At 37.4% G+C, this 15,847-nt stretch overlaps 1 protein-coding gene across 1 annotated transcript in view; it reads right to left on the bottom strand.

Moving 5' to 3' along the window:
* Positions 1–1,474: 1,474 nt before the first annotated feature.
* The window catches only part of NDFIP1 (Nedd4 family interacting protein 1), a 62,981-nt gene continuing 48,608 nt past the window's right edge, over positions 1,475–15,847 (bottom strand). The window contains exons 7-8 of the mRNA XM_037801307.1: positions 12,055–12,160; positions 1,475–2,517 (exon numbers count right to left, since the gene is read on the bottom strand). Coding sequence (XP_037657235.1) covers positions 12,057–12,160 — 104 coding nt within the window. The 3' untranslated portion in view covers positions 1,475–2,517; positions 12,055–12,056. The remainder of the gene's footprint in view (positions 2,518–12,054; positions 12,161–15,847) is intronic.

Below are 15,847 nucleotides of genomic sequence, written 5' to 3'. Positions count from 1 at the left end.
TTAGGCAAACAACAGTGGTTCCTTTCTATCCTTTCAAAACAATTTAAAGACCCACCCTTTATCTGAAAGGGTTATTCTTAATAATGAACTTACCAAAGGAAGAAAAAAAAGAGTGAGAGAAAAATGCAAAAGAACAGTTGTGCATAAACACTTCCACCTTGAAAAGTAAAGACCCTAACTGACAAATGGCATTAAGTTTATGCACCTGAAAAAGACTTTAATTTTCAGGGAATGACATAACAATTAAAAAAGAGAGAGAGAGAGAAATCATCCTTGAGACTAAGTATTTTTAAAACATACCAAACTGTGGATTTCCATTTGACATCTTATGGACCACCAAATATATAGAAATAGGAGTTCCACATTTTTCAGTTCTCTGAATATATAAAACCAAATAAGGTACAAGGACCTAAAGAATAAACACAAACCTAGTCTACAGTGTTTGAGTTAATGTGATTTAGGGCCCTTCTATTTTGTTCTGCAAGATCATTTAGACAGCTATCTCTGCTGTATGTGTCCACAATTTACTCAGATAGTCAGAAGTATATTCATTCTGGAACTTAGAACATTATAGGCCATAAAAACTTCCAAACTCTGATGTTGGTATAATCTAATACAAAATGAAATTAAAGAGGGAAAAAAAAAAAACTTGAAAGAGACTTTCATAAAACTCCCTGCTTCTCTATTGTAAAATAAAACTTTCAAACAGGAAAGTATCATTATTTATACAATCAATAAACTGGTTAGAATGATCATTGAATGTCAGTCCAAGAGGCTCTCAACTTTCCGGTTTGGCTTTCAAACAACCTACACTTCTGTATATTACATACTGACACTCCCAAACAGCCTTTCTATGCCGACTCCAGATGCCGTTTCGTTCGTTTGTTCCAGACAAATGAACATTTACAGTTATCATACTGTGCTCCTGCCCATTTGTGTAGTTACTTGGCCATCGTGCTGCATTTTTCCTTTGTTTTTCATTTGAGTAAGTGGGCAGTGGAAAAAATCAAATGGCTGATATTCTAAAAATCCCTGGTCTCTAAATTTAATACAACCGAGAAAAAAATGGAAATCATGAGAAATGAGGACTCTTTAGCCTCAACTGGTGTTCACAGGACTTAAACCATTTGGCTGTATTCAACTGAGAAAAAAGAAAAAGCAGAAACACTGGAAATACATTGTCTAAGATTATGTCCAAAAAATGAAGCATAATTGGGGATTCAAGAATGATTTAAGATCTCTACAACTCCTCCCTATAAGATATTTTAGTCCATTATCTTTGGTAGAACCACTTTTTACATGTATTTTCAGTAATGTATTGAGAATAATTTCAAAGAGGAGGACTTCCTCTGTTGGAAGTAAATTTACTGAATAATGATTGTGTAAGATTTTCAAAGAAAACTGCCTTAATAATAAACAAATGCAAACCAAGAAAGTTTATGTTCTAAATTAAATGCTAGTCCACAGCAAAAGGTGCTACACAAGAGACATTTATTAATGTTCTGTTGTATTTACAGTTTTAACATAGCAAACCAAGGTGAATTACCACTTGGCAGAAAGCACATCATTCTACACTTACAGCATCAGTTTTTGCTAACACATTATAAAAGCAAGTAGTACAGTATGTTAGGGAGCATCTCAAAAATTCCAAAGCCAATTCTTTCTTTGCTCCTAGTGCCAAACTCCCTCCTCACGACCAACCCCTGGCCCATAAACAGGAGACAAAAGAAAAAGAAAAAAAGGGGTAAAGACTCTATTAATACAGAAAATGTCAAGAATTGCATTTTAGTAATTCTACCACATTTGTCCTTGTCCTTTCTACTTTATATGGTGACAATACCTTTAGAATCCCTAGGTATGCACCACAGAATAATCACTGCAAATTTAGAATAAGACAATAAAAAAAATAATGCTTATTATTTACCAATTAAGAACATATTTTTTACCACAACTTATATGTATTTTGCACTATGATTTTGCTTCAATGTGTTCACACAGTACAACAGAATAAATTTTTAGATTAATTTTAACAGCAAATATGTATTATGTGCAGAAATGCAATCGTAACAAAAAATTTAACTTTTGAGAAAACCCCTTTAAGACAGCCAGCATTATATGTATCTTACATTAAAATATTTAATTCCAAATTCATTTTGAAATGGAGAATGAATAAAGCAAGACTGCCCCCTACTGACTGCAGGGACATGGCTCATGCTATTTAAAATGACTACAAACAATATATAAGCCGATTAATACATCACAGACTTGATTGCGAGAGCTTTTTCAAACATTAACCACGAATGATTCAATGATTACAGAATTCTGCATTAACTATTAAAATTTTACACCTAGGAACAAATAGAAAGAAATGATCTTCTTCAACAGTACTTTTATTTTTTTATTTTTAAAGCAGATGATTATTCCTCTGTGTTCTGTATCTTGATTCACTTCCTGCAGGTGTTCTCTTGCTTCTTGAGAGAGAATTCATAAATGCAGGAAGGCCTTTGCCAGAAACATCTGCCAGAGGATAGTGAATATTGAAACTCTGGTTAGCTTGTTATTTTGGCCGAGAAGGATGTAGTCACAAAAGAAGGCAGGATGTTTGGAAAGAAGTACATTTTAACATAGTTTTAAGATTACTATACACTGATACCACTGTGTACAAAAAACGTTAACATTTTAGTTCTTGAGGTTATAAATGCCTCCAGAACTAGAAAGAACATGAATCCTTTCCCTAAAAACCCATCAGGGACAGGGATCTCTCTCTCCAAATCTCCTAACTAAAAGCAGAAGGGAAGCAGCACTTCTTCATCCTACAGTCAGAAAAATCTTACAGCAACGATTGAAACAAGGTACAGAGAGACTGCAAAATCCATGTGCACATGTAATTTTCCTAATGCAGCTGAAGCTTCTGTTTATCCTGCTGATTCTGCCAGATCTCACACAAGTAAGATTTCCAAGAAAGATCCCAATGATGACACTCAGTATTTAAACAGCATATAGCAAGTTAAAAACAAAAATAACAACAAAAAAAAAACAACTGTAAGCTCACAAGCACCACAGCTTTCTGAAAAAAATTTAAAAAAAGATCAGTGTAAAAGGGCATGTATCTCTAAATAAAAAATATATATATAGCGCCAAACTAATTTTAAGAAAGAAAATATATATGACTGAAATCAATGCTCTAAACAAAATGTCCCCATATTTTGTTAAATGCATTTTTCATCCAATACATTGAGGCACGTCTGTTCTGGCACAGTAAACTGTTCTGGCTCTCATGGAAATAACCTGGGGAAAACTACAAGTAACTCTCTATATTAAAAGAAGGAACACCAAAGAGATATATTAACTACTCAAATATTTACTGAGAAAATACTTTGTGATACCTCGTACCAGATGAAGGTTGGATGGGCTCATATAGACCCTAGCTAATTTTTCTCTCACCCCAAATTACTGAAAAAGCCACAAGAAACTCTTTATATCTTTTCTGATTAGAACACCACATAAAATCTTTAAAAGGCTGCTGAAATGCAGAGAAGCTACAACATGAGAAGAAATTAACATATTCTTTTTAAACTGTCAATATTTTTCCAAACTCAAATTCAGTTGTGTTTTGCTTTAACTTGAGAGACATAAGAGACTGAAAGACCGCAGAACATTCACAGGGACATCAAAGATACAAGAAAATAAAGAACTCTAAAAGCCAAGCTGAAGCAGAAAGAAAACTGATGTCAAATGGACATTTATGCAATGAGGTAAGGCTCACTGGAAACCTAGGTGACTTTAATTTTATTGGTTCCCACTGACAGATGAAAACTGATGAAATAAAGACTATTAGGTCAAAACACTGGAGTTTGCGAGAACTTGATACAGTCCAGTTAACTGGCCTTTATAGCTATACTTTCCTTGGAACATGCTGCTTCAGTATAGGTCAATTAGCTCAGAGTCACAGCCTGCCACCCAACAAATATTAAAAATCCATTAAGATGACCTAAATAGGTTACCAATGATCTCCATCATCATACAAACTCCAAATGAAACAGATTTCTAGAGAGGCACTGCTCCCTGTCTAAGACCTGGAGGTTCTTTCCGATTAACTTGACTCCCAGCGTTTTAGAAACACTGGTGGCACACAAACTGAAGGACAGGCAGGCCTTAAGGACTGTGGACATCATTACTAAACTGTAGATGAGATCACTCTGGAAACAAAAGGAATCCATTAGCTTACAGATCATTTAATTGTAAGCAGAAGATAACCATTTCTTATTGGATGTTGTGTTGAGCTTTTTAGAAAAATTCCACGATTTGGCCATAAGAAGAAATGAAGTTCTGAGACATGGTGCAAAGATGGATGAACCTTGAAAACACTACACTGAGTGAATTAAGCAAGGTACAAAAGGATAGAGTTTGTATAATGTCATTTATATGAGATATCTAGAAATAGCAAATTTGCAGAGATAGAAAGTAGATTAGAGGTTACCAGGCAGTGAGGGAAGGGTGGAAAGGGCAAGCTTTTGCTTGGTGGGTTTAGTGTGTTTGTAAATAGAAGTTTTAAATAAATAAATCAATAATTCCACTGGAAAATATTTCCAATGTCTTGCTACTTTAATACAATACATTCTAATAAATAAAACTTTTAACTTGAGATGAATTTCCTTTTATAAAATAGAAGAAGTATTAGAGAAGAGGTGGGAGATGAAAGGGAGAAAAGAAAGTGTATGTCTTCATATTATGTAGAGCCCTAGCTCATTAATGCCTGAGCTTAAAAACTATTTCGTTTTCTTCTTCTATTTCAGATGTGATTAAAAGAATAGATTTTAAAGGCAACTGTGCTTTATATAGACAAGTGCTTTTGGAATAACATTAGATGTAACCAGTTAACTATGTTACCACTTTATGGTGACTATAGCTCATCCCTCATCTACCTGGTGGCTTCAGAGGAGGTGGTATTCCATAAAAATGTATTTTCCAGTCAACTAGTAAATAAGAAAAAGTATGAACACTTTACATTTTTAGTCATTTCAGGTAAAGATATTTCTAAAAAGTATCTGTGTCTTTTTAAATAAGGCATAAGCAACATTTAATTTTTTCTGCTTCCTTTGTAGTCATACACTTTTCTTTGAGGCCACTGTGCCAGCAGTTCCCCCTGGCTTTTTGCTGTGGGTTGGGAAACTAGATAACTGAGCTTATTATTAACAAGGGATCTTCAAAAAAGAGTAAATGGGCTCTGAAAGGGAACCTTAGCACTGTCCCTATGGTTGCAGTGCATGAGCTTTAGCTACTTTTACAGATTTCTAATCCGTCTCTTGGGGTCTTTGGTGGTCATTTCTGGGTTTGTCAGGCTGTACTACATTTTGGGTAGGTGGAAGAGAAAAGTCACTATTCTTATACCCTTTTCTAGTTAAATGTCAAATCTGAATAGTACATGGAAATTACTTTATCTTTCAGTTATGGCAAAGTTATTTTTTAAACTCCCTATCTGTGTCTTTTATGCAAAAAGTAAGCTTTTAACTAGTGATGGTTCCAACAAAGAAAGAAGCCAATAAAAGACAGGAAAAAAAATAACCTTCATATTTTACACAGTGGTTTTCCAGCACATCTTCAAACTAAAATTAAATTAAATTTGCTCTGACCCAGAGAAAGACAGCATTCTGCATTTGGATCTGGATGGATAGTTCTTACCATTTCAATGGACAAAAGAAATTCAGTCCCATGGGATAATATGGCTTTTCAGGTTCCCTCTGGGAACACCCTGAAAATCAGTAAGGAAGCCATTAAAATTGTAAATCCCCAAACCCTCAATTTGGAGCTCTGAATCCTCTGGGAATATTAGGAATGATTTCAAATCAACCAGGGTATCAAAGCAGGAAAGAAAAGCAAACAAACTCTAACACGCTCTTTAACAGGAGACACTCATATACCTCTGAGTAGGTTTCTGACAATTCTTAAAACACACTCAGCACTTGCAGCCTCCTGTCTCCAAAACATAAAGAGTAACAGGCTTACTATCTCCCTTACCAGCTCCAAGAGCATAATTACTAAGTACTTCCTTCTTCAAATCATAAGCCTAGAGATGCTTTGTTTTACATGTAGAATACTCAGAAAAAAGAGCATTTCAGAAATTTTATAGATGATTAAAAGACAAACACAAGAGAACCTAAGATGGTGGCTAGGTGAGGTTAAAAAAAAAAGCACCTCTGTGAAAAATACTAGACAAAAACCAGAAAGTGACCCAGAACACCACTGCCAGCGATGCACCAGCCAGAAAAAGTCTGCTAAATCCACAGGGAATGTGCATTTGGTGAAACAGGAGCTGCATTCTGAAACGAGTGAGTCGGCTGAAAGTCCCACGGCTACGCTGCAGTGTGGGGAAATGGTGGGCTGGCATTTGGAGACAGACTAGTTCTTTAAAATAAAAAAGTCCGGGAGCAGCTGCAGATATGACGGGGAGAGCCGAGCAGTGAAGCACGGCAGGAGAGGGCTGGGCTAACACCTCGGTTTCTGGCATGGAGGATACCCCTTCCCACACCTACTGCTGATTGTCTCAAGACCAGAGGAGCAGAGGGGAGCCAAAAGGAGAAAAAAAACCGCATTCCTTGCAGCCATCTCCCCAGTGGGCGGGGGATGCTCCTGCCCAGGGCCAGACCCACAGCCCAGAGCCACACCAAGAAACCCAGTGTGACAGGGAATCTTCCCCACAGCACTACACATAAGCCAAAATATCGGCCATGGACAGTGGCCTTTAATACACCCACAGCTGATTGTCCCGGAGCTGGGAAGGTGGAGCTGTGCGAAAAGGGGGAAGTTAATGCTTCCCGTTCAACCATCTTTGAAGCGGGCTGGGAACGCCCCTGCACAGCCCGGCAACCCAGGGCTTCCCTGGTGGGCCGGCGCGCATTAGTGATGTGGCGCGGCCCTCCCTCAGCAGAGGTCCTGGAAGAGCACAGCTGGGAAGGGAGAACCGCTCAGAAATCCCAGGGACCCTATGCAAATACCAAGGACTTGTGGGTCAGCAGCAGAGACAATCGGTGGAAAGACTGAAATGAAGGCTTAGGCTCCTGCAACAGCCTTAAATCTCCGGGAACACATGGAAGGTTTGATTATTAAAGCTGCCCTGCCTGCCTAACCACCCAGACACACGCCCCACTTTTAGAGCAGACAGCACCAGCAACACACCCAAACTTGGTGCACCAATTGGACCCCACAAGAATCAGACCCCCCCACACCACAAAGACAAAAGTTGGGGAGAACTGACTTGAGGGCCATAGGTGACTCACGGACACCATCTGCTGGTTAGGTAGAGAAAGTGTATGCCACCAAGCTGCAGTTCTGTCAAATTAGGGATCAAGTAAAGCAAATGCCAAGAGGCCAAAAACAACAGAAAATCTTAAAGCATATGATAAAACCAGACGATATGGAGAACCCAAACCCAAACACCCAGATCAAAAGATCAGAAGACAAACAGTACTTGGCACAATTAATCAAAGAATTACAGACAGGCAACAAGAGCATGGCTCAGGATATAAAGGACATAAAGAAGACCCTAGAAGAGCATAAAGAAGAAATTGCAAGAGTAAATAAAAAAATAGAAGATCTTATGGAAATAAAAGAAACTGTTGGCCAAATTAAAAAGACTCTGGATACTCATAATACAAGATTAGAGGAAGTTGAACAACGACTCAGCCTCCTCGAGGTCCACAGAACAGAAAATGAAAGAACAAAAGAAAGAATGGGGAAAAAAATCGAAAAAATAGAAATGGATCTCAGGGATATGATAGATAAAATAAAACATCCAAATTTAAGACTCATTGGTGTCCCAGAAGGGGAAGACAAGGGTAAAGGTCTAGAAAGAGTATTCAAAGAAATTGTTGGGGAAAACTTCCCAAACTTTCTACACAATATAAATACACAAAGCATAAATGCCCAGCAAACTCCAAATAGAATAAATCCAAATAAACCCACTCCAAGACATATTCTGATCACACTGTCAAATACTGAAGAGAAGAAGCAAGTTCTGAAAGCAGCAAGAGAAAAGCAATTCACCACATACAAAGGAAACAACATAAGACTAAGTTGTGACTACTCAGCGGCCACCATGGAGGCGAGAAGGCAGTGGCATGACATATTTAAAACTCTGAGAGAGAAAAATTTCCAACCAAGAATACTTTATCCAGCAAAACTCTCCTTCAAATTTGAGGGAGAGCTTAAATTTTTCACAGACAAACAAACGCTGAGAGATTTTGCTAATAAAAGACCTGCCCTACTTCAGATATTAAAGGGAGCCCTACCGACAGAGAAAAAAGCTGAGGGACTTCACCACCAGTAGATCAGTGCTATAAGAAATGCTAAAGGGAGTTGAGCAGGCTGAAAGGAAGAGACACTAAACAACTGACTGAAACTACATGAAGAGATAAAGGGTACCACTAAAGATCACATGGTAAATATAAATACTAATACTACCGTATTTTTGGTTTGTAACTCCACTATTTACTTCCTACAGGATCTAAAATACATAAACTATAATGATAAATCAGTGGTTTTGGACTCAATGTAAAATATGTAATTTTTGACAAGAACTACATAAAAGTGGGGGAATGAGGGATTATAGGAACATAGTTTATGTGTCATATTGAAGTTAAATTGGCATCAAAGAAAAACAAGACTACTATAGATTTAAGATGTTAAATTTAAGCCCCACGGTAAACACAAAGAAAGTATCAGAGAATATGACCATAGAGATGAAAAGTAGAGTAGGGGTTCCGAGAAGTGGGGGAAGGGGCAATGAGGAGTTAAGAAATGAGTGTAGGGTTTCTGTTTGGGGTGAAGGGAAACTTCTAGAAAGGGATGGTGGGAAGGTGATAGCATTGCAACATTCTAAATGTGATTAATCCCACTAACGGAATGCTAGGGAGGGGGTGGAATGGGAAGACTTAGGCTGTATATATGTTCCCACAATAGGAAAAAAAAAAAAAAAAAAAGAGTCTAAATAGATGACAATGAAATGCCAAGGATGATCCTGGATGGGACCTGAGATGGAGGAGAGGAGGCTCAAAGGGACACAGACGGGACTTAAGCGAAAAAAAAAAAAAAAAAAGAAAGAAATTAGAATGTAAGCTTTGTATCAAGGTTGAATTTCTTGAGCTCCTTAGCTGCGTTTAATGGAATTGCATAAAAGAATGTTCTTGCTCATGGAAAATGTATATGTGAATTATATTGTTTTCTCAAGGATGTGTGCAGCTTCCTCTCAGATGTTCAGAAGACAGAGCAATAGATGATGGATGATAGGGAGGGAGGGAGGGAGGGAAGGAAAGAAAGAAAGAAATGGTGGTGTGACAGGATGTTAAAGGTGGTGGATCGCAGTATTGGGGGGGTTTGGGGTATGCTGGAGTTCTATGGGGTTTGTACTGTTTTTGCAACTGTTCCTGTAAATTTATCTCAAAATAAAATTTCTTATTAAAAAAAAAAAAAGACAAACACAGTAACAAATCCTCCCTCATTAAAGTCTGTAATAATGTAAGAAAACTGAGAAGTTTGGGTTTTCCCTCAACCTAGCTGCTACTTGTTATATATAAGAAGCAAGATGAAGAAGGTGTGCAATCCCCTAGAACAGAATCTACTATTTAAAAAAGAGAGGAATATGCCACCTGAGGAAATCTGGGGCACCAATGAATTAGGGGAAATTTGTAGGTGATTTCAGGTCACCCTTGGTAAGAAGGAAGACTTGTGGCAACCCCAAAAACATAACTTTCGTATCTTTGGTAGGTAAGAATTAAACCTGAGGCTTGAAGTAACTATAAATTATAATCAGACATGGAGATGAAAGAAAAATGATGACAATGGTAATTAAATAATCCTGCACAGAACACCTGATAAGCCTCTTAAATTTAGGATGTCCTAGAGCCAAGACAAACAAATCACAGGCTTTAGGGTTTAGGCCAAGCAGTGCCAATGTCTCTGTATCCAGACTTTGTGACCTAATTCACATGCATGACTTGCCACACACGTTTAAACATGCAATTAAACTTACTTCTCCATTTAAAAAAAAATCATGCATAGACTATCCAAAATGATTAAATTTTTCTTTCAAATAAAACTACATATACCCATGAAGAAACTGACTTTAACCAACATTTAAGACTGACTTCTTTGTATGCTTTAATTTTTATAAGAAACACATGATGAATATACTCTACCAGGTATGTATCCAAATCTATCATTATAATTGTCCTTCTGTTATGCTTATATGAGTATATTTAATTACACATGTAGTCCTTACTATAGTATCTCATGCATGGGAAAACTTAATGAATGCTAATAAGTTAGCTCATGCTTGAAAAAAATTTTTTGTTCCATTTAAGAAGTTCTCATCCTATTATTCTGTTGCTTAAAAACTTTCAGTGCTATTCTACCACCTGGCAAATTAAATATGAGTACTTTATTTTCTGGAAGCATACATCCTGAGGTCACCACACATCTTTAAAATTGAGAACCCTACTCTTAGCATATTTACCTATATAAAATGTGATACTCAAGAGTGAATACAGAACCCCATGTTCACATGGGGTTAGCCTTGCATTGAACCAACATGTTACTGGGTTTAAAAGGCAGGTGTACAAATTCTATGGTTCCATTGTAAATGGGCTTCCTACTCAAGATTCTTGAGAAGGCTGTTCCAGTCTGGCTTTCCAGCATTAACCCTCACCACTCTGAGCTACATTAAACTGCTGTACTTTGAACAAGTTCCATATTTCTGTGCCTCTATTTCTGCTTTCAACTCTGCCTTCAGATGATTCTGAAACTCTTCCCCACCCCATCCAATTTCCACTAGCTGAAATTCTACCTATCATTTTAAGGCTTCTCCCAAATGCTGCATCCTTTAACAAAGCTTTGCCTGAGGCTTTCACCTGAACTGGCCTGTAGGTGGCATTCAAAGCTCCACTCTAGCATCACCCCGTGCCATGCCCAGCTAAGTCCCACCATACAAAGAGCAAAGTCCAAAAAGGCCTATTAGATCTTGTTACTCTCTCTGGTGTACTCTTTCTCAAGATGCCTTATCTCTTCCCCTATGCAGCCACTGATGTAAGACGGAGTTAACCTCTGGGGAAACCCATGTGTGAACAAAGACAAGCCTTGGCAAGACTTAGTCCTCCTATTCTAGGCAGGGGAAATGGTTCTTCTCCACTTACTTTCCTTGGGTTTCACCCTCCTCCCTACCAGAGGAGCAACATGAGGGTTTGCTACTGAATCTGAAGAAACGTTACCAGGAAAGGCTCGCTGACTACTTTTAAAAGCTAGACACCTCAGGCTTGTTGATAGCCCAAGCAAAAGGAGTTCCTGAAGTACCCTACAGTCTAGCCTAGCTCTGGGGTTCAGGGCCCTACATAATTATACAGCAGAGTGATTAGCCAAGAAGGATTCCTTCTGAATTATGACTCAGATCTAAGAATCCCAAGTCCTAAGATCTCAGACTCTGAGTCCCAGTCAAATAACCTAGTTCCCTAATGACTACTAAGACCCCTGCCTCTTCTGCATTATCAGAACATGAGATAATTTTTTTCTCCTATGGCAGTTTTCCTAACTTGCCTTTATCTACAGCTTTTTCTAGAAACACCCCTTACTAAACTAGAAACTGCTAAAAGGCAGGAACAGTGGCTTCTTTAACCTCTATATCCCCTACCACAGATCCCTACTCTTAGTAGGTGCCCAGTAATCATTTGACTAGAATTAAAGGCTAGCTTGAAAAGCCCTGCCCAGGAGCCAGGGAAAAGGGTCTACTCCTCAAAATAAGTTTTTTCCTTTTGTTTTGTTTTTCAAAGACCCTCACTCATGGGTGACAACACCAAACTGCGTGCTGCCCTTGCAAAGTTTTAAAATTTGAAAACATATTTTGTGAGATCCAAGAAACTAAAATTATTTTAAGCAATCTGTCTCCGTTAAAATAAAACAGTGGTAGAGTTTAAAAAAAAAAAAGCAAAACAAAACTGAATGGAAATCTGCAATCTTATCACATGATCACTCTGGGACTAGAATAAAACATTTTCCCCCCTTTAATACCTTTAATAAATAAAGAGAACTCTGGTCCTGGGTAGATTGGAGAATGTTTCTGGCATCTTCCGGACCTTTGCATAATTGATAAATCCTCTGAGAAACAGGAGAAAGCCTAATTTAAAAAAGAAAAGTGAAGAATGAATTTATAATTCCTATATTAAGGTCACTTCCCAGAAATATCCCTCTTCATGGCAATACTTGGTAATTTTTTGCTGCTAAAAGCAATCAAAACATAAGTAATTTCCCTTAGAATATCCAAAGGATTTTCTATACAAAATTCTCCATTCCTCCTTGACGAGACACATCCAGAATCTAGCTGCTTTAAAAAGTAAACAAAAACATGGGGGCCAAAGATTTTAAAACTTATTACAAAGTGCCAAGTACAGTGAATGGGGGAAGAACAATCTCTTAAAAGACCTAAATATAAGAACAAAAATTATAAAACTCCTAGAAGAAGACACAGGGAAGCATCTTTAGGACCTTGTGTTAAGCAATGGTTTCTTAGGCTTTACACTAAAAGCATGAGCAACAACAACAAAAATAGATAAATGGGACTTTATCAAAATTAAAAACTATTGTGCATCAAAGGACTTCATTGTGAAAGTAAAATAACCTACTGAAAATATTTGGGAACCACATATTTGATAAGGGTTTAATATCTAGAATATATAAAGAAATCCTACAACTCAACAAAAAGACAAGGAACCAAATTAAAGAATGGACAAAAGATTTGAATAGACATTTCTCTGAAGAGATATGCAAATGGTGAAAAAGCACATGAAAAGATGTTCAACATCATTAGCCACTAGGGAAATGCAAATCAAAACCACGATATACCACTTCACACTCACTAGAATGGCTACTACTAAACAAAACAGAAAATGACAAGTGTTGGAAAGGATGTGGAGACAGGAACAATTGTTCATTGTTGGTGATGTAAAATGGTGCAATCACTGTGGAAAACAGTTTGGCAGTTCCTCAGAAAATTATGTATAGAAATACCATAGGACCTGACAACCCTACATCTAGATATATACCCAAAGAATAGAAAGCAGGGACTTCACCAGATATTTGCACACTGATGTTTACAGTGGCATTATTCACAATTGCCAAAAGATGGAAGCAACCCAAGTGTCCATCAACAAATGAATAAACAGAAATGTAATATATACACATAATGGAATATTATTAGCTGTAAAAAGGAATGAAGTTCTGATATGTGCTACAACACGGCTGAACCCTGAAGATATCATGTTGAGTGAAATAAGCCAGACATAAGGGGACAAATATTATATGATCTCACTGATATGAAATAGTTAGAATAAGCAAATTCATAGAATCAAAAACTAGAATACAGGCTGCCAGGAGCCAGGAGTAGGGAATGAGGAGTTAATGCTTAATGGGTACAGAGTTTCTGTTTGGTGATAGAAAAGTTTGGATAATGGAAATGGATGCTAGTCATGGTAGCACAAAACTGTGAATATAATTAACAGCACTGAATCTCGGTTAAAAGAGGAAATTTTAGTTTGTACATGTTACTAGAATAAAAATTAAAATAAAATTTAAAAAGTCATAGGACTATACAACACAAACAGTGAACCCTAATATAACCTATGGACTACAGTTAATAGTATAGTTATATTAATATTGTTTCATCAACCGTATCAAAGGTACCACACTAATACAAAGTGTTAATAATTGGGAAAACGGGAGTGGAGGATAGGGAGGGTATATGGGAACTCCATTTTCTGTAAACCTACAATTTCTATTAAAGAAAAAAAAAAAACAAGATGGGGAAAACATTTACATTTGAAGCTCATTGAGAAGCATATCAAATTTACCTTCTGCGTTCCAGAAAAAGTATTCCAACATGACTCCTAAAAAGGAGGCATGGGGGGATTATAACTGTTTTTTGCTAACTGCCTAAATACATAATGTTGTCCACTAGATGTCAGGACTCCCTTACCTATTATAGCAATTGTCATGTTCTCAACTTTAAACTCCATTTTTCTACTTTAAAAAAAATGTATACAAACAGAGTACTTCGCTGTTTATTTACCAGGCAGTAAAGCAATAGGCTGATTTTACATGACTACACCAGAATCTATACATTCCGAGACGTCTGCATCTCTTGGAAACAGTCAGAGAGAGAGGCAATGTGCCCCGCTCTGTGATGGTTCAGACACTCCTGGCCCTCCTTCTTCAGAGATGCTCTCTGAGTTACATCACTGTAACAGCTTTATTGAGACATAATTTACATGCTATAAAGTTGCCTGTTTAACATGTACAATTCACTGGTTTTTAGTATACTTACAAAGTTGTACCATAATCTAATATTAGAACATTTTCATCATCCCAAAAAAGAAAACTGTACCAATAAGCAGTCATGCTTCATTCTCCATCTCCCCTCTCCCCTGCTCTAGGCAACCACTAATCTACTTTTTTGTTGGATACATTTTAAAATATATTCAGTAAGGGAAAGGTGTTCGTACTCAGATAGTAGTATAATTTTTGGCAATAACCAAGGGTTCTCAGAGCTGAGCTCGGTGAACACTGTTCTGTTTGGCACCAAGAGCAACAAGCGATTATAGTACAAAAGCCTCCACCTCAAAACCTGGGTGGGGGATCCTAGTGCACTGGAGGGCACAGGGCACATGATCTGTATGGAGGGGCGGCCACAACTCAGCTTCAGCCAAAGGGTGCCACTTGGTAAGCAGGTCCAATTTTGCTAGATAGATATTCCAATTTTTAAGAAAAGTAGAAAAATCATGTTTTATGTAAAAACTCCTGATTTTTAAATGTTGACAACTGATTTAAAAAAAAAACTTTAAAACTCTGTCACAAACAAAAGACGACTACCAGCTGTATGTAGCTCATGAGCCACTACCTTGAGAGCGCTGCACAGAAAATTTGCCTTTGCAAAAGAACTCCCAAAACACTGGCTCTCTTTGAAAAAGAAGTTCCTCAAATGATCCAAACATTGGGTTCAAATGCATAGTAAATGCATTCAAAGTCCCACCTTCTTTGCTTGTAAGTAAGCAGTAAATAGTAAGATCAAAAATTATTTTAAATTAATCTCCCATGAAACTTTAATATAGAAATCAACCCATTAATTTCTTTAAACTACCTGTCACCAATCAACCTGAAAATAAGCTTAATGGCTTTTCTTTGGTCCATTCAGGGTTTGATTTGATCTGAGGTGTAGGTGGAGAGGGTGGTTAGCCTTTCTCTTAAAGGTACAGTTTGGAGAATAAGCAAGCAAAGAAACTATTTTAAGTAACTCCGGTAGGTCATTTTTATTATTAAATCTCTCAATAATTGAGGGAGAAAAAAATCACTATTTCTCTTCCCTTGGAATTCCAATGACCAATATTATAGCAGATGTTGCTATTGGGGGGTCAGGAAGGAGACAGCATGATGGATAACTTGTATTTTCTAAGTAAAATTTAGGATCAGCAATGCACAGCTCTGCCAGCCTAGACAAAGCAGATCCTGAACCGATTAAATACCTGTTGGGTGTGGGTACTAGACTGTGCTAGCCAGACCTATTAGCAGCACTGCCACCAAGGATCTTACGGGGGTAACAAGAAGGCCCAGAGCAGGAGATAGGAGAAAGTGTTGTCACAGAAGCAGAGAGGGGCCATCACACCATCTTTAACAGCTACAAGATGGCCTTGCTGTTATTTAATAGAATTGACAGCAGTGGTGGTGGTCTCAGTACATCTTCTTTAAAGAATGAAGAAGCCAACATTAAAATACTTAATCTCCAAAGTTCATTCCTTTGTTTTAATGTCTTGAA

Source organism: Choloepus didactylus, chromosome 13 (genome assembly GCF_015220235.1).
Source record: "Choloepus didactylus isolate mChoDid1 chromosome 13, mChoDid1.pri, whole genome shotgun sequence".
NCBI classification, from domain to species: Eukaryota; Metazoa; Chordata; class Mammalia; order Pilosa; family Megalonychidae; genus Choloepus; species Choloepus didactylus.
The sequence above is the reverse complement of the archived record's forward strand: the minus strand, read 5'-3'. Positions and strand labels throughout refer to the sequence as shown.